Raw genomic sequence first — 27,069 nt, forward strand, 5'->3', positions numbered from 1 at the left:
AGCATTAGGCTCTTCTCCAGGGAGTCCTTCCTTCTCATTAGGTGGCCAAAGTATTTGAGTTTCATCTTCAGTATCTGGCCTTCTAAAGAGCAGTCAGGGTTGATCTCCTCTAGGACTGACCGGTTTGATCACCTTGCGGTCCAAGGGACTCGCAGGAGTCTCCTCCAGCACCACAATTCAAAGGCCTCAATTCTTCAGCGCTCAGCCTTCCTTATGGTTCGCCTTTCACAGCCATACTGATACCTGAAATGAGTAGCAATGCCATTTTTTGGTGGAAAGGTGGTATACAAGTTAACTAAAAACTTGGGTACTTAAGATATATGCTAATTCCTCCCTACCACTGGCAGAAGCAGTAATAGAGCCTAAATTCAACAGCCCTACTTCGATGTTATAACAGAGGCACAGAGAGGAAGGGTCCCAGGATAACCTGATATCAACTTTTTAAACAAATTCACAACAAAGCCTTCAGTATGACTTTTTTAATTTGAGAAGTCATTAGTTATTCTTACCAGACACAACATATTTTGGAAGAAAAACAAGTAAAAAACAAACAAAAATGTGATTTTGTAGAACAGAGGCTGAGGGTCATGAGTATTTTCAAAACTATACATCACTACAAAGGAGAGGATTTTGGTACTGGAAATTACTTTTTTGATGGTGCACAATAATGAACTCCAATTTTATGTACTTAAGTAGTCCAACAACATTGATGTCAACTAACAAGCAGAGAAAGATACTGCCTCTAATGAGAAACAAACTGCTTTTATCAAATATGACATTTGCAAAAATAGTATATTATTGAAATGCCTGGACCTGTATACACTTGCACAAGAACAACCCAAATGTGAAATTCTGCTAAGTCTGTGAAAGCAAGTTCTCATATAAAGTGTAAGAGGAATCTTAACAGCTGACACAATCTAGCCAGATTTCAGACCTGTTATAGGCTACTAAAATCAACAGGGGAATAACTCATATGCATAACTTTCCCATGCTTAAAGTGCTAAGCTTTCATAGAATTATGCCGAATGCATGTATAAGTTTGGTTTGCATTTTCTTAAATTTGCCCTAGAGTCACGTTCCTTTGAAATACATCATGATAACTGAAACTAAAAACAAACTTGCACATCAATGACAGTGTTTTTATTTTGCAACAAAGCTGTAAAACAGACCCAAATTATTCTTAGAGCCCACAAAACAGAAGAAATGAGCACCAGCACATTTCATCCATTAGCAAGAGCACTGTGTAAGTGTTTTGGCAAGCTCATTACATTGCTGAAACAGATACAGAACATTAAAGGTATCAGTCAGGTCTCTCTTATTGCAACTCTAGTTCCATCTCTTCTTAAGATGATTTATTTTTCTAAAACACAGAGGCCCTTTGAGAGAAAGCAGTGACAGGTCACTTCCAGTCAATAATCCTCTCATTTTCAGGGATCACCCTCCAGTTGGGAGAGGCTTCATTCCTTGCCAGCCAGTTGAAGTCATCGACCAGGTTCCAGTTGTCCCTGCTTCTATCGAGTTTGGAAGTCTCGAAATCGGCGTCGATGCCCGCATAACTCCAAGTATATGGGGCGAAGCGGACGTCACTGCAGTCTTCTAGCATAGCTCGGCAGGTCACCTGTACGTAGAAGCTCGAGTTGGTGGTGCAGTGTGTTCGGAGCTGCTGGCAGACAAGTGCCAGGACGCACCCGCTGCAGCCGTCCACCCGTGCCGATGTCGACACGGGCCCACAAAGCACCATGCAATCCCGGCAGTCGCGTACCAGAAGAGTGTTGGGGTTGCCGCGGAGGCGCACTCGGCAGCGGTTCAGCTGGGACAATACCACGTCCTGCTGCAGCAGCTCGGCCGGTCCCATCTCCAGCTCTTGTCCCTCGGCTCGGCTGAACCCACAGCCAGGATCCGCCGGTGAAGAATAGGCCGCCTCATTGCGGCCTTCCCGAGCCGACGGCTGAGCGGAAGGCTTCGGAGGATTCGCGGCGGGCTCCTTTTTGAGGGCCTTTTTGAAAGCGAAGCGCTTCTTGGGCTGCAGTTGGAGGCGCCGCGCGTCCAGAGTGCTTTGCAGCCGGTTCAGTGTCGCCTGCGCCTGCCGAACCTCGTATGGAGGCAAGAAGCGCACCGAGTCCGTCAGCAGCCGCTGCAAGTCCTGCAGCCTCCGGGCCGCCTCAGCTACGGTCTCGGCGCCCTGGCCCGGCTCCTCTACCGCCGCTGCCAGCAAAGCCTCGGCGGCTTCCTGCTCGCGAGCGAAGGCGGCGGTGAAGAAATCGCTCTGCTCCTCTTGCACCACTTGCGCGTCGCGTTCCCGCCGCCGCCGTTCCACCTCCTCCCGCCGCCCCGCTTCTCGCTGCTGGAGCCTATCGGGAACTACGGGGGTGAGACTGGATAGGTGGTCGTTCTCCGCCGGCACCATGGACTCAGAAACAGCCTCCATCTTCCGTCCTTGCTTGCAGGCGCGGCTTCTGTCCCCACCTTGAACTAAGAGCGTCGCTGATTGGTCCCGTACACCGGCTCGCCTGTGATTTGTGAGGAAGCTGCGGGGAGCGGGTGGGCGCGGCTTCTGCGTCTCTTAAAGCGGAGGCCTCGAGAGAGGAGGCACATGCGCCCTCTGTGCCTCGGTGGGCGTGGCTCTAGGTGAAGGGTTCCTCGCGCTCATTTGAACGACGTGCGGCGCATTTGGAGTAAAACGTGTACAAGAGAAGTGGGTGGCCCTGCTAAATGTGTTTTTCTTTCTAGCGTTGTGATCGGCTTCCGTCTTCAGACGTAAATTGTAGAATCAATGTATGCAGCAAAACCGATAAAGAATCTTGTGGTTCATCAAAAAAATTTTCATTGATTTATTTCTATTTACATTGTTATTAAATTTTTCTACTGCCCAATAGCGAAAGCTCTGGATGACACAACAATCCGTGGTAGGTCAACCAGACCCAATTCAAGCTGGTGTGGCAAAGTGGTGGGAATACTTGATTGGGACTCGGGGGATCTGAGTTCTACTCCCCATTTTGACGTAAGGCTCACTGGGTGACCTAACTTAACCTCACAGGGTTGTGAGGATAAATTGGAGAGGAGGTGGATTGTGTAGGCTTGGGTTCATTGCAGGAAAAAAAAAGATAGGATATAAACATAAGCTGCAAGGCATGGGTTGTCAGGCTGTCTTCAAAGCCAAAAATAAGGCAACCTGAAAAACCTGTCCCATATTTCATGGCATTTATTATGCACAAATCCCAAAGCCAGTGACATTAAAAGGTATGCAAGATAAAATAATAAACGTGGGATACATGACAGCAAAATAGCAAAACAGCCATCATGAGGGGCAGCTTTCAAATATGAGAAAGATTTTTAGGTAATTGTATAGCTAGAGATCCAAAGGCACTGCAAATGGCAGTAGAAAGTGAAATGAGAAAATGGCTGGAGCCTGCCTATTTATATAATGGGGAAGGGGAGGTGGGGCTCCCACCAAAAATTCTAGGCTCAGTTAGAGGAATCTTTCCGAATGGGGCACTGTGCAGGCACAGCACACATAGGTGTGAAGCCCAGAGACCCCTGTAAAGAATTAGAATTATAGGTAGAGGGAAACAAGTGGGCACCTGCAGGCTGCAGGGAGCAGTTATCGCACCCCGCCCTCTGGGATGTTAAAGTAGGGCTGAAACCCCCTTGTGTACCTGGTCAATGCAGACAAGTCTGAGCTTGATGAGCCAATATTTTCAGCCAAGGTAACTTCCTATGCTCCAAACTTATAGCTGTGGGAGATGATAGCTAAGTCCTCGTAATGACTGGATAAGTCACTGGTTAAGTTAACAAGGTCATTTCCGCAAAAGTAATGTTTCTTCACTCATTCCTCACCACCTACATGTTGCTACATGTTAGCCACAGGAATAAACTCCTGCAGTTGCCTCAGGTGTGATGGACACACCAGGCTGTACTTTTTTGCATGTGTATGTCCCTTATGTTGATCATTCGGACACAAACATGGGTGGATGGATCACACAAACTGGCAAGTCATGAAAGTCCTGGCACTCTACATAGGAAGGCACAGATGTGTCCAAGGCTTACTCCTACATTGTGTTGCATGCTGAGGTGATCACATTGATTGAACTTCAGTTCTTTTTACATATTCTTGTTATTGTAGGGCTAGATCATATAGTTTTCCCATTATTTGCTTACTTGGCATACAAGGAGTCACTACTGAAGTGTAAACTCACTGTTAAAAAATATTGTGTTTGAGGTAGTGGGAGGTGATATGACTGAGAGGAGATATCAGATGTCTTCAAACAGTTTAAGTGTCATCATGCAAAAGAGGTTGCACACTTATTCTCTGTTGTTTCAGGGGTTAGGGGCCTCAACTAATGGATAGAAATTGCTCAGTCCTAGTTATAGCTGCCATATTGTGACAGCAATTCAAATGAATAGGATATGCTTTAGCTCTTAATCCTGTTTGGACTGTTTGGACATGCTGTTTGAAAACTTCACCTAGTCCAAAATGCTGCACTCAGACTTTTGGCCTGAGTTGGTTTCAGGATAAACATGACTCCCTCGCTACAGCTGCTTCATTAACTACTGGTCTGTTTCTGGACATGATTCAAAAGGCTGGTTAAGATGTATAAAGCCTTATATGGTTTGGGGCTGGACAAGTTTTAATATCATTGAAGGTCTTTTTCTCAGTGCTGCTGCTTTCAGGTTCATATTTGATGCTGAAATGAGAAAGGGCCCTCTTGGTGCTTGCTCCCAGACTGAGGAACTCCTTGCTGAAAGAGGTTAGGCTTTCTTCCTCTTTGCTGTCCTTCTGGCAGGCAGACATTTTTACTCAGTCAGACCTTTGGCACGTCTGTTGGGTCAGGTGCTATTTATATTCTGTCTGTATTTTTAAATCACATTGTTTTACCACTTTTTCTTTGATTCTCACATTTTCTTCAAAGAAAGGTGGAGTACAAATCTTTATTTCAAGATTCTGAAAATGCTTGTTCTTGTTGACCCTTCTATTTTACTCCATTACAGCATGACTGCGCTGTGGGAATGCCTTAGTCTTGTTTAACTTTGTCATTCTTTTGGCTACCCTTTACTCTCAAGTGTCCTTAAGCTGGACATTTTGGCTGTTTTAACAGATCTAGTTTTTACTGATTTTTTTTGGTTGCTTAAACAATTAATTAATTATATTTCTAACCCCCACATCAGCCCAAAGGCTCCTGGGGCAGTTAATGTTTTAATGTTCCATATGGAAACTTTATGCTAAAATGTATTAGATTTGTATTTTTATTTACCAGTGTTTATGAATGGCTGTTAACTGCCCAGAAAGCATTAATTATTTAGCAGTATAGAAATGAAATAATAGTAGTAATAATAATGTTGATAATGCAATGACAGGAGAAAAACCACTAGGGAAGTACCAAGTCAGTTGTGCTCTCTACATATGATTACATACTTGGAGCTGCTGCTCAGATTGTTCTGTTTGGAGGAAATGGCAAACATCTGAAACAGACTTTAGATAAACCTGTAAAACCAGCCAAAACAGGTATGTTATCAAAATCCAGTTTTTTTAAAAAAATCCTTATCTAATGATTGAATGTGTGGCTTCATTTTAACTTTATATATACTATAAATAAATCAATTAACATTAGCTCCTGCTTCAAAACTTAGATGTTACCCTATTTTTGAGGTGTGAAATATTAGAAGAATATATGATGGACTTGTCTCCTTGGAATGACAACAACAGCCCTGTTTTTCTCAGCTAAAACAGACTGTAGATGCGTGGAAATGTCTCATTCTTATGCTCTCAGTGTGGAGTAACTGCCTGAATTTGAACTTTTGTAAGCTGTAATTTTCTGTCTAGAGATAGTCTCTGCTTGCCTTTTATGTCAGATGTAAAATTATAGTATTAGACATTAGGGAGTTTTGTAACCTTACATGTTGTAGTATCAGTTTTTAGGAACCCTAAGAGAAAAGGGTGCAAAGGAAGAAAATCTAGCAAGGAAATTACCATGTATCTTGATGGCTTGCTTCTCAGTGCTTCTTCAAGGGTTAACTATTCTGTATCCTGCAAGTGGAGGAGCTACTGGCTTGTTACCACTATGAATGTTAAGCCATACAAAACGGATGACATAGAGTAAGTGCATTTTACTTTGCAGGAGAATCACAGTCATCGTTGAGGCAAAAATGATAGGAACATGGTAACTAAAATTATTTCAATTTCCTTCGTATAATTGATTACCAGCATAGAAGATGTAATGGCTTACTTTGGTTGGGATGCAGAAGGGCAATGTCGTTTTAGTGCATTACCGCACTTAGCTGGCTCAATGCTCACAAGCTAATGGCCTTCAAAAGAACACAAAAAGATTGTGATTGGCAGTGGCTCCTCTGTCTAGGAACCATGCTGAATCATGAAAACATGAAAAAATGCTGATTTTCTTCTTTTTAACTCTTTAATAATGGAACCAATTTGGGGATAAACTTACATGGAATCAAAGCATTCAAGAACAGAAAAATCCCATAAAGGGGAGGAAGCAAAGTGTTATATTTTAAATCTATTTACTTATGCATGATTAAGAATGCAATATACTATAATAAAAACCACTAAAGTTGTCTTGCTTTGTACTATTTCTTTTCCATAAAAATATGTGTATGTTAGGGTATAATTCTGTGGCTGCTTGATGCTGCGTAGTAGCCATAGAAGTCTGGAATCCCAGCTTCAACTTCAGAAATGCATTCTGGAACTCTGACTCCGGAACAGTTTCCCTCCACCCTTTTAGCTGGCACAGTCCTTTCTGTGCTGGCTGCAGGTCCAAAGTTGCAAGTGTGACTTCAGTCCCAATGCTGGGATTGCCATACTCAGGAGGCAGGGAGAGGAGGAGTGTGGTTCTGCTGGGATACAAAGAATCCTGGCAGTGCCTCAGCCCATCTTCCTCACAAATAGAGTGAACAACATAGATAACCAAAATCAGGATCTCTACAATCTGCACTTCTCCTGCACTTGATGGAATGCTTGAAATCTTCCAAGTTCAAAGAGTTACAGCAGCCACATTGGATGGTGTCCTTTCTTGTAAAATAGAAGAACAATTCCTTTCTGTCAAAATAGGCTGGTCTCACGGTGGTGCTTCAACTTCTCCATATATGAAAACATAATCTACAGTAAGGATTAGATTGTGTTACCTAGAGTAACCTCAAAACAAAAGTTTCCCCCCCTAACTTACACTTTTAGATGCACACCTAACAGAACAGTGCTGTGCCCATTTGCTCAGAAGTCCGTCCCACTGAGTTCAGTAGGATTTACTTACAGGAAAGTTTGTATAGGACTGCAATTTAAGCTATTTCATAGGAGTATCCAAAAATGAAGACTGCCAATATGATAAATATTTGCAAACATCTCTCATGTAGGCTGGTTCACTCATCTAAGAGTCAAATGGGATGACGTGGTGGCAGACCTAAGTTGCTTTTATAATTTGTGCAGTGACCCCAAGAATAAAACTTCATTGGTTGGTTTGCATAGTCTTGACTTTAACTATAGATCAGTAGTCTTCATCCTTTTCAAACTGGGCACTCATTTTTATTTATTATATGGATCTGTTTTTCCTGTTTCTTTTCTTTCCTACATTTGGTTTCCACTTAACTACTCTCCATGCTCCTCTTTTCTGCTGTACTTTTATTTTTTTTTTTTTTTGGAAAAAAAAACCCTGCAACAAAAGTATTACTTGTACACTTTAGTATTGCATACCTTAGGCTGATCTATGACCCAGTATGGGGTTTAAATACATTAGCAGAAGCTTAGTATTTTTGAAGACTTAGAGAAGGTGCACAAGATAGCATAAGAATGATCCATAACAAGTTATATTCTTCGAAGAACTTGCTGTAAAATGTTCCCCCTTCTCTTTTTATTATTTAAGAAAGAAATTAAGGACCTATTTAGCAAGGAACTGTCTGCTGATTCAGCGTCATATGAGGCTATTTAATTCTTTTTCTTTCTTTCCTCAGCCAACCAGTACTCACAGAGGCAAAGCTATTTTCCACCCAGTGCCATGCCAACCACAAAAGGTATCTGACCACAGCAGCAGTGACCAATGAAAAGCCAGCTGCAGCTTAAGGGCTTGTCTTCCCAGGGCCTTGTGTCTTTCCTTAGGAAATGAGCTGTAAGATACACAATTTTTAAATGCACCAGGATCCTGTACTGGGGTGGATTTCATTTTTCTTTGCTGACTATCAAAATATACTTGGTAATAGATGCTATTTGATAAAGGTGGTGATTGTTTCTGCTATGTCTCTGTTCTTATGATGAATAGAGAACAGAGATCTGTCTGTATGCTCCCCTGAGATTCCCATGGTGGAACACTGACTTAGAGCAAGGCACTGAGTTCTCCATGGCTTAGATTCCACTTCTTGCCAATGGACTTGCCACCATCATATAGGCAACAGTGATGGAAGAGGTCTGAACAGATCAACACACTCCTGACTTCCCACCTCTGGTGAAATGAGACAAGCACTGACACTGCCATAAGCTGAATGCGGGGGAGGGTGGGAGAGAAGATGGATCATGAGGTGTACTAGAAAAATAACCAGTAGACACGATGTCCATAAGGAACGCTGTGGAGTGGGAGAGAATGTCTCTGTGTCTGTATGCCAGAGGTGCTTAACAAAATCAGACCAAGCTGTTGGTCCTCAGGGCTGTTACTCTGGTTGGTTATAATGCACTGCATTGGGGCGGGAGAACAATTCTCTCACTCTTTCTCCAAGAAATGAATCTGGCCTCTCTTGTATATGGATATGCTGCTGCTCCACTGAACTATGACAGTATCTCATGCTAAGCCTTCAGTAGTGGTCTACATGGCTGGAAGTCCTGGGTTCCTGTACATGGAGGTGGAGAGCAGAGAAGTGGTTATGTTACAGGTTAGGCCTCATCCTGGGTCTCTCTCCTATATGGCCATATAATTACCATTGACATCTTTGACAAGCTCATGAGCGACCGTGTTGCTGCCTTTAAATCCAGATTTTCTTGGATATTCATTTTAAAATCCCACCAGGGGTATAGTGGTTTGGGGAAGGAAGGAGATGCACTGGAAAAAGTGCAGGCAGAGAAAGTGCTAACATACCTCTTTAAAAACCACTTCTCTCTGAAACTGGTATTTCCGAACCCAGCCAATGGGGTTTTGTTACACAGACATGCATGTAAGGTGTAGATTGCTTTTCAAAATTATATTCTATAGTACATTTATTGAAAGGAATCCTCAGATGCCAAAGCAGTATACCTCTGCACTGCATACTTACTTCTACATAGACATATATAAGATTGCATGATGATACCATATTTTAGACAAAAAGACCTTTAACTCTTTCCTTATAAGCTTTGTTGGAGCATTTATTGGGCTGGATCTCTCAGGGCTCATACTGATATGATCCTTCGTTAGGCTCTCAACTGGAATAGTACAAATTACCCAGAGAGCTTTGACTATTGTGCAGGATAGAAATGCAATTAATAAAGAGATAAATGAGCATAAGCCAGCCTTCCCAAATGTGATATCCTTCAGATATTTTGGATCACAGTTCCTACCCACCAATGTGCCCAGTGACCACAGATCATGGGGCCTCCTAGCCCAAAACATCTCAAGAGGGAAGTGTTTTAGCTTCATGGTATGTATATCTCCTTCAGTCTCATCAGGTTGCTATACGCTGTTAGGGACCCAGGCTAGCCAATTTCCAATCCACCAACGGATCTTTTCAACATTCTGTTGCTCTACATTCCATGAGCCTTGGAAGACACCATATTGTGCTGATTTTTTTTTTAAAAGCTCTTTTAATTTATGATCTTATACACACGTATCTGGCTATATATAGCCTTGAATTTGGAAGAACATCTCATTAGATACACATAGCATAGTACTACTAAAAGTATTCCTATGAACTTAAGTTCAGGTGTACATGAATGTTCTTCTGAAGAAACTGGCACAAAAAAAATTGTTCCCCCTCCTCAGAATAGCAGCATGGTTACAGCATAATGAGATTGATGGGACGGGGTCCATTTTGAAAAAAAATGGTATTAGTGAAACTGACAGGTTTCTATCCCACAAACCCCATTCAGCCATTCCATCATGTGGGATGAAGGAAGGACTGAGCACAAAAAAGTGCAATAATATGCCTTGAATTTTTTGAGGAGTCATAAATTTAGAACACTATCCAAAGAGGATACCTTTGTGCTCTCCTGCTCTGTGAAACAACAGATTTTGGCTGTTTAAATATGCTTCTTCACATAGCAGGTAGGAGGCCAAGTTGCTATAAGAGTATCTCACATCTTGGTGGCACCAGCCTCCTTCCTTACCCAGCCTCTTGAATGTCCACAAAACCCCTGAGGTTGTTTGTATGACCTTGGAGAAACAGCTGGTGTGGCTGCAAGGAAGGGGAGAGGAATCTGAGCACAGATTCCCAGCTCCAAGGTTAGAGTGATTTTCTGACCCTGGAGCTGGGAATCCCAATAGTCCAATGGCCCACTATACAGCATGGGTGAAGGCAGGTCCTTTCAACTCCCAAAATGTGGCTCCTGAGACCAACTGAAAACAAACAAACAGTAACAATGTGGTTCAAGTAGAATTTACCATTCACAAGTCACCCCCAAATAGATGGAAATTAAAATGTGCTTGTAAATATACACAACCATATCCATCAGTGAAGGCACGTGTCATTTACTCATGCATAGCAATAGAAGAGAGGCTCAGCAGTTAAACTGCATGTGTGAAATCAGTGCCACTCCTTCACACCCGGTAAATTAGTCCATGAAAAGAAAGCATACATGGTCTATACTGTCCCTTAATAAAGCAAATGAGATAGGAGTTTGTCCCCCGTTTTTAAAAGAAATGTTTCCCATGAAAAATTAACATTTCCCCTACACCCAAAAAGGTGAATACACTGCTTTTCCCAAGACAGTAAGGAAGGCTGTGCAATGTTAAAAGCATGGATTGTTTCCAATTTTAGTCTAACTTAAGTCCCATTCATTTCACTGGCCGAACTTTAGTAAGACTAACAATGGGTACAGTCACACGTTAGAAAGTTAGATTTATCAACAACAAACTGGACATTTTGACTTCTTTGAAAAGCTTGCAGCAGAAATCGTGTTGCACAAGAGACCACATTGGAACATTTTGTAGAATAAGACGAAGTTAGGGGGATAGTGTTAAGAATGCTAGACTATGAACTTTTGATAAATGGATTTTCCCTGCCCAAACAGAAAAAAAATGTTATGAATACCAATTTACTCTGTTACAAATTTCTAATTCACTTGCCCTCAGTTTACTATCCAGCTTTGGCAATACCATGTTAATGTATGTTAATAAAGATGACGGTAAGCCCTGGAGTTTTGCCTGGCCAGGACTTTGCCTATTTTCAGAAACAATCTTGACACGCAGATCTTTTCAAAAAGTTCCCAGATTTCCTGACTTCCACTGTGTCTGTCCCTCGGGTGACAGCAAGGGAGGGAAAAGGTCGAGTTTTAAATACATAAATGAGACAATAAAACAGCGCTTTACTTCTTTCTCTCTCCGCCTCCCCCCACCGCTCCAAAATATGCAACTGGTTAATAATTCACCTGGTTCTATTAGAAAGGCCAGTTCGCCACTTCGCGGTTCACAAAAAGTTTGTTTGTTTTCTTTTGCGCGCAGTAGATGGTACCTTTGAAGTCTACAACTCGGCTCTTATAGAAGGTGGTTGTTGATCCCCCCTCTTTTTTAAGAAACAAACTAAGAACATCTTTTAAAGGGACCTACTTTACACAGGGTAAAAGCAGGCAGCTAGCTCAAGTTCGGTCGTGCCGATCGCAATAATGTATGTGAATGGGTGGCTGTGCTTCTCCCGGCTGTGCCTATCCGCTCTCCTTGCGGCTGGTCCTCCCGCACTGTGTGCTTGTTGTGCTCGCTCTCTCTTCCTTTCGCTCGCTCCCTCTCTCTCCCCCCTCCCTTTCTCGCTCTCTCGCTCTCTCTCTTACACTGCCAGCCCCTGATGTGATGGCGAAGAAACCCCGTTGACAAGGCACTGCTTTTTCATGACGGTGAGTTTCCCTTTGAGTGTATTATAATTTTGTGATAAAAATTTCAAGGAAAAAAAACCCACACAACCTCCTTCCTCCCTTCCTTCGGGGAGGGAAAAGAGAGCGAGAGAGAAAGGGGGGAAAATCTATCTCCAGACAGACAGAAAAGAAAGAGGAGCAAATTAACAACCAGGAGTTGCCAAAACCAGGATATTAGGTTTCAGCCCAGAGAGCTATTGGCTCTGGGGCTATGTATATAAATATATATCTAGAGAGAGAGGAGAGGGAAGAGAGGGGACACAGGGAGGAGGAGGAAGAAGAGGAGGAGGAGGAGGAGGAGGAGGAAGAAGAGGGCGATTTTGCGCGGGTGGTGCTTGGTGGGCAAATGTTAATTCACATGGAAGGGGAATATTTATTTCTTTTGCAGTCAGAGGCTGTGGCGGCGGCTACTGAGGGCACTTCCAAAAATGTGTTTCTTAAAAGGGGGAGAGACAGACAAGGAGGGAGAGCGAGCGAGAGGGAGGACAGATAAGGTTTCAGGTCTAGGCTGATAGCTACAAGCAAGGGGGAGAGGATCGGGGTGGGTTTTTCTCCCCCTCGCTTGCTGATGCCATGCAAATTTAGGAGAGGAGGGAAAAAAACAACAACATCCAACAACCCCTCTTTTAATGACTCATTGATTGAGCCGGTTTAAAATTAGTTGTTGTTTTGTTCGTGCTTTTTTTTTTTGGCCGCCCCTTTGGTGGCCATCAAGAGAGGGAGAGAAAGAGGAGTGTGTATGTGTGAGGTGTGTGTGTATGTGTGTGTGTCCCTATGTGTGACCGACTCTGTGTGTGTGTGTATGCGCATGTGGAAGAGGGGGATCGAGAGTGTGTGTGAGGGAGAAAGAAAAATAATCTTTTCAAATCTCCTCCCTCTTTTTTCCCCCCTCGTTTCTTTGCTTTTCTCTAAAGCTCTCTGGTGTGTGAAGCATTTTTTCTTCCTCCTCCTCAGGAAAATGGAGACGCTTCGTCTTCTCTCTCCTGAACGTGAGGCTGCCAAGGATTTTTTTCTTTTGCATTCCTGCTTGGATTTGTTTTCTTCTACCATCTCTTCTCATCTCGTAATAATTTTCACTGCATTCCTAGCATGGGCTACGCTTTTTGACGGGGATTTTCCCCCCTCCGTTAATTTTGTTTGTGTGGGCATTTTCTTTCGTTGTTTATTCGGGTTTTTGTCTGCAGTTTCCTCCGATCTCTTGCCTGTGCGTCATTGTTACGAGGAATGGAAATGGTGATTGTTTCGGTACATGTAATTCTAGGTCGGTAGGATAAAGAAACACATTTTTTCCCGAGATAATCGGCTGTAATTTCTATTTTAAATGTGCAAGAATAAATATTCTACATCTGTATTAACGCTTTCGTTTTTGCCTTTGGATTAATTTGTACCTGTATCTGTCATCGGAATAGTCTTCCAACAAAGTAATTTTTTGTCAATTGAGTTTCAGTTATGGTTTCGCTATATGTGTGGGATTGTATAAGGAATTGTTTGAAAATGTGTGAAAGGTTGGTTTGGGAGGTGGATGGTGTTTTTTAAAATTAACCTTTCTCCCTCTAAATCCAGTCGGAGTTACGTTGCCGCGAGCGGATGGGTGGGGAATAAACTTCGGTGGCACCAAATATAATAATATAGATTATATAAATGCAAACACATAAATTCGTGAGATAGTCCCCTATTACTGAGCAAAGGACGGGCAAATCTTAGATGGGGTGAGGCCTTTGCTTTTTCTGAGAGTGTTTATGCAAAAATACTTAATTCCGGTGCATGGTTTGGATAACTTCATAAGTAATAGCGCCTTTCCAAAGTCCTGTGGAAAGGGCTGCTTATTCGTATTTCCTCGCTCCTTGCTTGCTTTAACGCGTGGGGTTTGCTCCGCTCTCGTATCTAAGGGACTCGGAGAAGATGGCGCTGCCTGGCTACCGGCCAGGTTTTGTTGCGCAGTTTCTCCCTCCGCACCCGCTCCTGCTGCAGCCGCCATCTTGAGAGGCGCTCGGCTTCTCTTTCCCCTCTGGCTGGGGCGTTACCCTCCTTTAATTTTCGGGATCAAACGTTGCCTTCCAAACAGCTCATTGCATCATGCGCATTTTAAATCTTTATTTCCTAAGGGTTTTAACGCTTTCCTAACCCGCGACCCTAGAAACTATTGTTTGGAAAACAAGTTTCACGGAGTATGAGAGATGGCTCTTATTTTAATGAGTTTAAACATAAAATTCCGTGTTCAATATAATGAGGAGTCCTTGTCTGAAAAAGCTGCTCCTCCAGCCTTCTTGTCGTTAGGAAAGTTTCCCGGTTATGGGGAGAATGACTTCGTTATATGTTACCTATCGCAGACTCCCTTGTCTCATTCCCACCACAGCTTCTTTATATCAGGTTGGTTTCTGCTCCTGAGGTGGGCGGAGGGGACAGCTGAGTCTGGAATGAATTAACCACATATGCAGTAATAAATCCGTATTATGGCAGCCTCTCAAAGTGACTGATCAGAAGTACGTGATTTACGGGACTGAAAAATGGAGGAGCAGGGCTCTATTCATTGGACGGCCTTTCAAATTTCGTTTGTTACTGTAGGACCTACAATAGACATATTTACAGTAGATCCTCTTGCTACAAGCCTAGTAAAGGAGTAAAATACGGCTTGGCGAGCACAATACACATTCCTGTTGCTAAAGTCTAATGTGTATTGTGGAAGCCCCGCAGGTGCTCTTGAATTTAGCACCGTACAGTGCTTCCCTAAGTTTAGAAATGCATTTGATAATAGTATCTTGGGTTTTGTGAACCTGGGAGGACACCGGGTTTTATGTTATGGTAGTCGCGAAGTCAATTGTGCTTTCCTCTCTTAACGCTGTGTGGGCGTTTAAATTATTACTTCATTTTGATGCAGTACCATTTTTGCAGGAAAGCATAATTGGGCAAAATACGGCATACCACATTATTTTCTTTTTGAAACATATCAAACTTCCAGTTGTTTCTAAATTGTAAGATACTTTAAATTTTTGTTTCTAATTACATGTTCTTCTTTGAGTCCCCCTTCCACCAGGGGAACTTTTATGCCTACCTTTACAAAAAGAACTTGTACGTTGTTTACTTCCATCTTTTCTAATGAGAAGTAGATGAAATAAGAAAGTCTCTGAAGGAAACTTTAGTGTTCCAGTAGTCCAAGCATATGCCCATCTGTATTTTGTATGAATGTTTTGAAGTTTATGGCTAAACTGGACTTCATTGCAGTCATCAGTACATGGACAACCATATAGAAAGTTTTATACTAATATAACTGCACAATAGTTTTCCTAATCGTCCTGGTGTATTATGTTACAAGAATACAAATTACTGTCAGAACAACCCTGACAAAAACATTATTGCTTAATAGCCTCAGTTTTCTTTCAAGAAATTGCTTACATTGTTCCAGATGGACAAACTTAATTTAAACTAGTTAGTGAATTTAAAAATGGCTAATTTCATTCAATTAATTCTTGAGAAGAAGCACAGTGATAACCTCGAAGTGACTTGAATGTTGTCAGAGTACACGCTGCCTTTCAAACTGACTGTAAGAAGCCAAAATAGTGTTAATCATGTGGTGAAGAGTATTCCCTTATGAGGAGGCATTACAGTGGATAAATTCTGTTTTGTCAGGTGTGTTTTTCTGTAGCATCACTTGTTAAAAAATTGAAATGCCATGCTTCTGAATGCACTCGTGATAACTTCCTAGGGCAGATTGCCTCACATAGAGCTGCCATTTAAGTTATTTGAAGGCAGGAATGAAGGCCTAAAGGACAATAGGGTCATTCTAAAATACAAAAACAACCTAATCTTAGGCCAGAATTGTTAACTGCACCTGCAAAATGGTACATGAAACCATGAATTACCCTGCTGCATACCATGGGTAGGAAGATGTGAGGATTGGTAGAGTAATGTGATGGTCATCCTGAGTGATTTATTGGAAGAAAAATGTTTTAGTAAATCTTTGCCAGTTTAATAACAAATAAGATTCTTTCTACTTGTGAGTTGGTACATATTTGCTATCTTAGGGAGTGTATTCTCCTGCCTTGTTCAAATATAAGTTACTTGAATACTGAAGTGTATACTAAATTACAGAATGATTCATAGAAATACAATGAGAGTCAGTTAATTCTGTATTTTGGGAGTTTTGCTTCTTTCTGCCATTTTGATAACACTGAATAACTTCAAACAAGAAAGAAAAGGTGTTTTGAATTAAGGCAATCAATGTTTTTGAGTGAATATTTATTAGATACACAACTTTGTCAGAATACAGCACAATGGAAAAATGCTAAACATAATACAAAGAACTTTGTAACAGGATCCTAATTTCAGATCTCAGTTTTAATGAAAAGTACTTTATTGAAAAACTAAAATTCTCGAAGACCAGCTTATATTGAAATTCTGTAAATCATATCAGCTATGCTATTGGCCTACCACCATCCTCCATGTAACTCAAATTGTGTGAGAAATTTGAGATTCAAAATAGGCCAAATTATAGGTTTATGATTACACTTTCTAATGTAATAATTTAGTGCACTTCTATTTCAAACAAGTGAAAATAGGGAAAATAGTTACTCTTTGATTTTGTGCAAAGTGACTTCTAACAACCTTGCATCTACTATGTAATTGTGGCATGCAGATAAGTGAAGGATTACAGGGATTTAAATAGCTTTTTTAGTATATAAAAGTCCTTATCCAATAAATGAGTGCTGTGTTTGCGTACGGATGGATGCATTCATTGCTACCACGTTGGAGCAGTTCATTGGGAGAGCTGAGTGGACAAGTTGTGTGTGTGTGTGTGTGTGTGTGTGTGTGTGTGAGAGAGAGAGAGAGAGAGAGAGAGAGAGAGAGAGAGAGAGAATGAGAACAAACCAGAAGGGGATATAGGATGTATTCATGGACTTCCATTCCCCAAATGGTGTGGTATGTTGGCTGGTTTTGACCTGTGTACATGTGCTAAACAGATGGGGGGTAATGGAACTCTCTGGGTGCTTCCAGACAAGGCTTTTATGCTGCAAACACACTGCCAGTTGATGAAATTTTATGGGAGGGATCAAGACATCTTCATTCTGTAGTTTTCCCATGTTTTCCTATTGTTGCTCTTTTTGTACTAGGAAAAATCTGCCAAAGAATCATGGCAAAATTACAAAATGCCTTTTGCTTTTTAACACTAGGAACTCTGGAAACATCCAGTTATGCCCCTACAAGCATTCTTTCATATCCACATGGAGATGGATGAGGTCCAAAACTTTTTATGTTGCTTGTTCATCCTACAATACCATGGTGCAGTAAATACTGGCCTGATCAGAGATACGTGGTCACTTCAAGTCCAACATAATTGGCTTTTAATTCATTTTGTGAATGCAATATAATATATTCTTATTTGAAATGCTTCTAAAAAGATCAGTACTGAATTTCCTTTTGTTTTCATATAAAAATAACAAGTGGTATTCATAAGACATTATATGGAACTGTGTGCTGAGGAGACAAGAGAGGCAACTGATTAAGCATGTGATGTAATGCTTGCATGTAAAAATCCCACAAACACCTCACATAGTTCCCAAGATCAGCAGAAGCTCAATATTGACAGGGATGCAGATGGAATGAGAAATACTGGGCAGCAAAGGAGGTTTATTGAAAGCTATACTAAAGACACTTGATAAAGGCAATGTGAGAAGACGATGATGGAGCTGTGGAGCTCAAGAAAGGAGTTGGGGTAAAGAACCTTTTGGCGAACTTACACGGAGTTGCCATGTTTTTCTACCAGTGCTCTTCTGCTTTAAAACCTGCATGACAGGAAAACAACAGTAACCAGCAGGCATGTTTTTTCCTGAAACGCTCTATGTTGGCAAACATTGCCATTGATAAATTTCTACCAGTCATGCAGCTTTTAAAGACAGAAATCCTTTTAGGATCAGTTGTCGCTCCATAGTCTAGAAATTGGAGGTGTTGTGAGTGGTTGGCAGAGAAAGAGTTTACCCTTGCTGGCTGTCTTTCTGGGCTGTTAAGAATAACTTGACACAGAAAAGTAAGCAAATGAAATATGATGGGGAAAATGCCATGTGGTTATATACTTTATTGGTTTAAATTAATGTTAGGATATTGTTAAAAGTACATGAATAGGGTCATCATTACACCAGTTTTTATATGACATCTTTGGAAGCTGCAGACCTGTGAAATGCATTGCCAAGATGGTAGTATCATGGTCAAACCTAAGGAGACTTTTGTACCTTTAAAAGCAGCCTTGAGAAGACTAGGTGTAATGCTGTTGCGGAGGGTCACAAACTTTTTGGCCCTGAGAACCACATCACATTGTTGGGGTCCCCTGGGGTACACATATGCATATACTTTAACTTTGCCCCTGTCCCACTGGGATCCTGCAGAAATATGGTTGAAAGAGAGGTTTTATCTTTGCCCTCATTCCAGCAATTCTGCAGCAAGTTCACTGGGGTGGCTACTTTGGGATCATTGATGAGGCTCTAAGCTTGACTGCCTGCATTATTTACATGTCATCTTTAGTTAAATGCTCTCCCAGTACTTCTTGCCAAATGTTGCTTTATCATAATTAGCAGTGTGGAAACAGGTGCTGATCAGAGTCATGGGGGAGGAACTTGGTGGTGCAGAGAACATGAGGGCCATACAACACACCTCTGGACCTGCTATGTAAACTGGGTTTTACACCCCTGCACTATGGTGACAAAAGTCACACTAGGGGCCAATTTTAATTCTGTGCTATTCCAACTACAGGGCACTTCTAATAACATAACCTGTCAAAAGACATTGTACATCCATTCAGTCTTCACCTCTGACCTATTTTCTGTGGTAAGAAGAATGAAGAACTGGTATGAAACCTGGGAGGGTTACAAATGAAAGATATGTGCTAGACCTCCCATAACATTCCATAATGAGGCAGTGCAATTGCACATAATAAAGGCTCATCTGTAAGCATCCTAGGAGTCTTTCAAGTTTAAGCTAAGGAACCTTAATGAGGTAGAATGACAATCAAGAGAGCTTCATAAACTGTTTTGGACTAATCCAATGTACTGTGGAGGAAAATGAGCTAAACAAATTTGGGCAAGGCCAGACCTGCATCTGTCTAGGGAGACTTTCTCTGCTAAGTCTGGATTTATGGACAAATGACAGAGGCAATCACCAGTAGTGTCAAGCTTTGGCTGTTACGGGCTATCTACACTTAAATGACTAAAATAAATAATGTGTTCTGTTTATGTTGAACAGTTGATGCTACATATCCAGTGTTGCATTGATACTTCTTTTATTATACATACATACATACATGATGACATTTACAATATTTTCATGACATGGATAATCACTCAGTTCAATGATTCAAACTGTGCCAGACATGCAATAAAAGTAAGTTATACAAAAGCTGAACAAATTGAAGGGGCTGCCAAAAATTCTCCATGTTATTTGATCTAGGAACTATCTTACCCTTTACAGGACATAAGGGAGCAGCCTGTTGAACAAGCACACCACAGTGTACTTTGGCACCCTCCCTTTCTCTGTGTTACTTGCTCTGAAAAGCTCATGTATGATGTTGAAGAACACTTACAATGTGAGGAAGGACCCTAGATCCCTCGGGTCCTGTCAACTCACTGATAACTACCCTTTGGACTACAGGCTTTCTGGGCTATATTCTAATGGAACACTCCAGTGTATTGTGATAATGGATGAAGATTGTTGCAATAGGTCAGGTAGCAGGTATGAGAACAACCCAGTGGTAGAGTTGACTACATGCTTTGCATACAGAAGGTCCCTAGTTCAGTCTCTGGTATCCCCAGTTAAAATGATCAGGTAACGTGATGTATGAGATGCTGACTTAGAAGACTTAAAAATATATTTATTAATGTGCAGAATCTTCTGATCTTTGCCTTACGGGATTTTCAGGATCATCAAATCACTGAAAATACTGAGCAAATCACCATGCTCAGTATTATATCATCTTTTCCACTGTAGTTAGCAGTACGCTCCTATTTAAATTTGTCAGCACATATAGAAGACATATGTGTATACAATGACACTAGGTATTACTTTAATTCTGTATTCAAAACTGTGTAAAGCAATGTGTGATCTATTATAAAAACATGCCATTGCAGGTGCATATAATTTGTGAGTTATCAATCAATGGAGATTTTAATTAATTTCTTCATCTTCTAGTACTTTAATAAGTAACCCAAGGCAAAATGTTCAGTTCTGAAAACTGTGGGCTAAAATTATGGTTCTTACATGGCTAGAACTAAAAAATGGTAGGATCTGAAATTAGCTTTTCTCTGGCATTGTGAATCTACCAGTATATTAAGCATGCCATTTCTTAAAATTCACAAAGAGCTACAGCTGCAGTAGCATACTTGCTGAGAATATGAAGTACAAATCTCATCACACCCATGAACTCACTAGGTAGCATTGACAAGCCACTGCCTGGATTTTCATTATTAGGGAAGGAAAACCATGGGAATGCTTTCAAGCCATGGGTTGCAGGGTAGTTTTAAAGGCACTGGGCTTTCTACCACCCATCTCACCAGAGTTTTACAAAAAAATTGACCACAATTTTCCATTTGTAATACGAGGATAAAAATACTGTCTCTGGTAAGAGAAGAATGAAAAGAAGAATGTAAAGATTTGTCTTGTCTGTACAGTTTTCTGAACACCTATTTTATTTCATACTGTATTACCTAAGCCTTACTCAAAGCATATTTGCTCAGAAGTAAGTCCCAGCGAGTTAAAAAAGATCTTATTTCTTAATGTATGTTTAGAATGGCAAACTTCAGTTTAAACATTAAATAAAACTTTATGCATCTGTTACAGCAAAGTAACATTTAATACATGGTACACAAACACATTCCACACAATTAGCAATTATTCAAAAGCATTCTTTAAAAAAAGTCTCTTTTTCTGAAAGGAAATCAGAAATCTGCTTTATGATATATATATATATGAGTGCTTTTCTTTTTCCTTAGTTGTCATGGATGATGATGATGATGAGTCCTGTCTCTTTGATCTTATTGGGTAAGATTTTTTTTAAAGGATAATGATGCAAAATTCTGATTGGAAAGGAAAACTTGTTACCTAAAAATGGTGTCCTTCTGTTCACAGAAGGAAGGAACCTGGACACAGTACAGGCTTTCTGTTGTACAAAAGGGGAACTGCTGCAATTCATCCAATCCTCCCAGTAGCCACCTCCCATCAGGGGTGGTGCTAGGTACTGAAAAGATTCTAGATTAGGTTATATGAACAAGAAAAAGTTGCACATAATTTCCATATATGCTGAAGGACCCTGTCTCCTACCTGAAAGGGGGGGTATTGACAGGGGAGAAGAGGACATTTAAAAAAAAACCTCAAGCAGAAAGATTCAAGTTGGAGCAGAGTAAGAGCCTTCTTACTTTAGCAAGAGCCCATGGGTGCTGAGGCAGATGGCCTACCAGAGTTTGGGGGCACCAAAAGAATGATTTGAAGCTCCAGCCCTAATGAGCCATCCATTAACATTGCCTCTGCTTTTAATGTCATCTGTAACTCTCAGAAGCATCTAGGAGTTGTGAGGGAATACAAAATGGGCAGGAAGTGGTGCTTACCACCCTCCACCAATAGCAGAATTCAACTCTGTCATTGTTAGGAAAGCAAGGTTGGAATCTGATACATCTTCTCTTAGGAGTAAATCCCATTAAACTCAGTGGGATTTTATTCTATATAATTTGCTTAGGATACATGTTGCAATATATTTATGGGCAGTTAGTTCATATGACACCAGTACCCCACCAGTTGCTAGTGCATTTCAGAGCCCAGTTTAAAGTGCTGGCTTTAATCTTTAAAGCCTTAACATATTTGGGTTCTTAGTGAAGCCTGTCTCGCTCAACAGAGGCTCTTTTCACTTACCTGCTCCTAAAGGAAGCTAGGCTGGTGTGGAAGGGGGATCAATTTAGTAGTGGCCACACATTTTATTTTATTTATTTATTAAAACATTTCTGTGCCGCCCCTTGCCAAGGCCTCGGGGCGGCTTACAACATCGAATACAAAATACATTAAAACAATGACAATTAAAATATATACAGTATATATATATACATCTCTGGAATGAGGTTCCATCTGTGGTTTGACATGCAAGTCTTCAGGAAAGCTCTGAAGAATCATGCCTATTAGCTGGCCTTTAAAATTCTCTTGAGCTGCCAGCTTGGTGTTTAAAGGTTGTTATTCAATGTTGCTATTTTGTATTGTTTTTAATCTTGTATGCTACACTGGCAGGGCTCTGCTCTTCAAGCTAGCCCCACAAAGTAAATAAAAAAATTTAAAACTACATTGGAGTTACATTGTAAATGGAATGAAGTTTTATCACTTACTTACTTGTTTATATTTATCAGTTGCAATATTCTGTGTGCCACATGTGATATTTGAGATATAAAAATGTACAGTTCCTACACTATGTTATGAAATGGCAAAAAAGAAAGAGAAACAAGGACCTATTTTGCATGCACTGATGTCTGTCCCCAAATGCCCTTTGTTAAGTAAAGTATATGAGAAAGAGTCCTGATGATGAACAAGAGCATTCGGCAATATGGAGATTTACACTCTTCCATATTACTGAAGTAAAACTGTTTTCTAAGCTTCAGTGACTTAGATGTTAGTGTCAGTATGCTTTGTGTTGGTAAGAGGAGGTACACCACATGTCTCTTGCAAAAGGTTTTTTTTTAAGGTCTTGATCTGGTCCTGCATACATTGCTATTTGAAAAAGACACTGTTCTGATTATTGTAAGATGGAAACTTTTAAAAAAGTATATTATGACAATTAAATTCCCTCTACATAGACATAAACATTTATTATTTATAAATAAATATAGTATTTATATATTAAAATATAGTATTTCTTTTGCATTTTATACCCCACTCCCTTTCCAGTAAGGAACCTATGGCCACTTACAGAATCCTCTTCCACTTCCTCTCTTTTTTAGCATCACAACCATCCTGTGAGGGATGTTAGGTTGAGAGTCAGTGATTGTCCCAAAACCACCCTACGAGCTTCCTGACCAAAAGGGGACTTGGACCCACATCTTCCAAGTCCTATTCCAACACTTTATCCACTTTACCACACTGGCTTTCACTATTTACCCTATTGACATGGTTTGCTGAAAACATACCACAGTATTTATTTCCAGTTGCATGCTCTAAATTATATAGTTAGTTATTACAGTATCAGTGTTCAGGTGATAGAAATCAGAGAGACTTTTTTCATGTGTGTCAGCTGATATTTTAAGAACTTTTAATTTTAGAATGTTTTAGCAAGTTGAAGATTCTTAGACTGGTCCATCTCATTTTTCTTGTTTGTATTTTTTAAGAGATGCACAGGCACTGAATTATTTCCTACATGGAGCGGGCAGTAAATCTGTAAGTCATATTATATTATGATAAATATAAATCTGATTTTACTAATTGTGCTACTTGTAGTTTAATTTTATTTTTCTATATTTGTGCTACAACAGAACAATGAAGACTTGACTAATGCAGGATATTCTGCAGCCAACTCAAATTCTATTTTCGCCAATACCAGTGTAAGTATATAGGAGGAAAAGTGTACTTTTATTATAGGTTAATAGTTCTTTCTTAGTCTGTTGATGCTGTATGTAAGTGAATGGAGTAGAAACAAGATCTGTATGACCCCGTTATGGTGTACCTCTATATATAGTACTGAATTTAAACAGTGATTTTCGGATAGTCAGTAGGATAGTCTTACATTCTTGGGTTTGATTCAGCTTCATCACACTTGGAGGGCAAAATATGAAAAACTTCAGGTGCATGAACAAGCTCTGGAGATCCTTAAGGAACTATGTATACAAGCTATACCACCACTCCCATGCACACATTCACAACACCATTGACACTGTACAACAGGCTGTGCAGTGGCAACAGGAAGCTGTCCTATGCATTCTAGGGTATTTTGTCTGGTAGGCTCTATCAATCTTAGGTATTGCATTTCACACACTGAGGCCATGGGAAGCATCTAGCTAGAGCAAGTAGAGGGAGATTTGTTTGCAAAGCCCTTTCTGCATCCCCTATACATATCAAATCAAAGCTATGGAATTGGAATGGAAGTAGATAAGAATGGTGGTCTTAGGACCCATGGATCTGTGACAGTTATTACCAAGCTCCACCATAGGCAAAGCACTTTGCTCTTTCTTACTACCACCCAGTTTTAGAACTAGTCCAGTAAGTAATAGGTAAGTGATTTCTGTCTCTGTAGACTCTGCTTTTGTTCTGCTTCTGTTTCAGCTAGATTATTATAGAAGCCAGTATGCTGGTATACAACAATACAATAGAGACTGTATGTATAAGGGTAGGATGGTTGTAATTGTATAAGAATTTGCAATTAAATGGAGGATTACATAACAAAATTAACATTTCATTTCTCAGATGTTATATGCAAAATGTCTGCGCAAAGATATAATTTGAATAATGTTTTCTCATTTTAGATATTACATGTCTCCATTACTTTCCTTCATTTAAAAAAATCCAATATTTAACCTTTTCTATTTTGCACTAGAAACAAAGTAGAAGCAGAATGATTATGACAGCCATCCAATGCACCAGAGGGTGGGGAATGTGACCCTCCAGAAGTTGTTAGATTGCAACACTTATTATAGTAAAAATAATTATCTAATTTTCCATAGCACTTTATTCCAAGCACTGCACACAAAATACAATAAAGCAACAATTTAAAATACTACATAGCTACAATAATTATAGTAACAACCTTAATGTACAACATAGCACACAAACCATCAGCATACTTTATCTCAAGTAAATAATTCATTTCCCTGCTCAACAGAAAAGTTTTCTGACCCTTCTTAAACTATTCCAAACTTTTGGTTAACCTCAGTGATGAGAGGAGGGAATTCCATAACTGGACATGCTAGCAAGGGCTTATGGAAGTTGCAGCCCGCCATCACCTGGAAGGCCACACATCCCCCAGCCATGCTATACACACTTACATGAAAATAAGTTTCACTGAATTTAATTGGACTTAATTCTGTGTACACATACATAGGATTGTTCTGTAAATTTCCTTTCAGATTGTTGAACTGATACGGATTTATACAAAAATAGTAAAGAAGTTACCACACCACAATTGTTTGATGTGTGTGTTTTTCCTTAAGTTGGTGTTTACTTTAAAATACAAAATAGCCAAAAGGCCTTGTGAAATAAAAAAGTTTTGCCAGTTTCCTGCAACAAAAGAATAGGTCCAGATACTTGCAGACAGAATAACACAGCACAAACACCTTGATAGATGAAGTCTTGCTCCTTGTAGCCTTCTGTCTGAATTGTAAAGAAGATGGAATCCAAAGTAGGGATTCAGAACATTACCTAAGAAACTGGAGGCATGTGGTCCTTTCAGATAGGAAGTTCTTTGAAATGCCCCAAACTAGACTACATAAGGCTTTACAGTTTAGAACAGAGATATTTGGACTGGCAAGGGTTAAAGACTTCCATGCCTGAGGATCTGTCAAATTTACACATTCTTTGGCGTGTAGAACTGTCAATTGAAGAGGTCCCCAATTTGAAGGAGCAGGCTGGATTCTGACCACTTAGCAGACCTATCTAAGGAACTAGATCATTTATTCCAGCTGAGAACCTGAGCAAACAGCACTAATTTTTTTCTGAATATATATCTTAAGTAAAAGCTGGGCTGTTGCTTTACCTATTCTTTAATTTGTGCCATTCTCTTTTACCCTCACTTATTATTATTATTATTATTATTATTATTATTATTATTATTATTATAACATTTTTAGTTCAGTCCTCTTCCTTGTCTGTCATTAGTTCATCTTCTCTGTTTCTACATATCACTATTCTCATTCATGTGCTGTTCTGGTTTTATGTTCACTATTATTTTCTCCAACTCCTCGGCCAAAAAGGGCTCCCAGAGTGACTGTTAGCTCTTGCTGTATCATGTTTGCAGGTTTGGTACTGTTGTGAGAACCTTGCAGATTTGAAAACTATCTGATGTAATAGTCAATATTCTGCCTACACATAAAGGCTTTAATTGCACTTAATGGTGGCAAGTCTAGGTTACTTAACCTGCTAATTGTAGGTAAACTGTGGGATGTTTAATCCATGAGTAGTCCATAATCTTCAATCAGGCTGATTAAAGATTACCTGTTCAAAATGGTGGCAGGACACAATATATGATTTGCCACCATTATATACAAATCAATTATTTCTCCTTGCAACTTACGTTCCTGTTTCCCAGCTGGGGTTCTACATCTCCATTTCTATTACAAGCATGGGTCTGGAACTCAGCTAGGGAAAAGTCATTCTCTTCCCGCATACCATTTCTCCCCTTCAAGTCCCTATTTTATGCCACCCAGAAGGAAGAAAGCAACAACCAGAACATATTAAGATGAGTTACAGATGGAACATGTATTTTCCTAAACTGGAAGCTGTGGGAACTAAGATTCAGTGTCTGACAGGATTAATTGAGTGGTGGAAAAAGAAAAGGAAGCATGAAAGAAGAATGTTCAGCTTGTATTGGCTATTTTGGTGTTCTTTCATGGAGCAAGAAATGAAAGCCTCTCAGTAATGCAGCAGAATATTTTTTCAGGGCTAAGTTCTTATGCTGGTCATAGCTTAAGAGAGTCAAGGTCAGTAAAGACATAGACACAATAATATGTAGACAGTACCCCTAAATAAAATTGCAGTTGTAAATTTGCTGCCTTTTATGTCAGTGATGAGGAGGGTGGAGAATACAGTCCTTGCATTTGTATGCTAAACTTTTGCCACCAGTTTCTCCCTAAGCAGCATCTCACTGCTTTCCATTGGGAGGGGGGTGATTGCGAAGCTGAGTTGTGGAGGGGTTTTCACTGTTTCTTGTCTGTTGGGCTTGGGGCTACTAGCTTGCTTTAACTAACCTTAAATAAGACATCTGTTGAGGTGATAGGGAATATACCAAGAGGGTTTTCTGAAAACCTTGTTAAAAAAAACGATAGCCCTCTTGCACAGAGGTGCATAGCAGTCATGTTTATTATTCCAATAGTAAAAATGGC

General features: G+C 40.3%; 2 protein-coding genes across 4 annotated transcripts in view; one reads left to right on the forward strand and one right to left on the reverse strand.

Annotated features, from left to right (window-relative positions):
* Positions 1 to 464: 464 nt before the first annotated feature.
* TBCC (tubulin folding cofactor C) lies at positions 465 to 2,503 on the reverse strand. The gene has a single exon (XM_044429659.1). The coding sequence runs from the start codon at positions 2,426 to 2,428 to the stop codon at positions 1,400 to 1,402; it is 1,029 nt and encodes a 342-aa protein (XP_044285594.1). The 5' UTR covers positions 2,429 to 2,503; the 3' UTR covers positions 465 to 1,399.
* Positions 2,504 to 11,910: 9,407 nt separating this feature from the next.
* BICRAL (BICRA like chromatin remodeling complex associated protein) overlaps positions 11,911 to 27,069 on the forward strand; it is a 30,653-nt gene continuing 15,494 nt past the window's right edge. The window contains exons 1-4 of one of the 3 annotated variants that reach the window (XM_044428564.1): positions 11,911 to 12,010; positions 21,001 to 21,049; positions 23,368 to 23,416; positions 23,512 to 23,580. In XM_044428564.1, the coding sequence (XP_044284499.1) occupies positions 21,006 to 21,049; positions 23,368 to 23,416; positions 23,512 to 23,580 (162 nt within the window). In that variant the 5' untranslated portion in view covers positions 11,911 to 12,010; positions 21,001 to 21,005. Of the gene's footprint in view, positions 12,011 to 12,386; positions 13,290 to 21,000; positions 21,050 to 23,367; positions 23,417 to 23,511; positions 23,581 to 27,069 lie in introns of those variants that run through there. The other 2 variants (XM_044428561.1, XM_044428562.1) reach the window with 2 other exon arrangements.

This window comes from Varanus komodoensis, unplaced genomic scaffold (assembly GCF_004798865.1).
Source record: "Varanus komodoensis strain SLA01 unplaced genomic scaffold, ASM479886v1 scaffold2, whole genome shotgun sequence".
NCBI classification, from domain to species: Eukaryota; Metazoa; Chordata; class Lepidosauria; order Squamata; family Varanidae; genus Varanus; species Varanus komodoensis.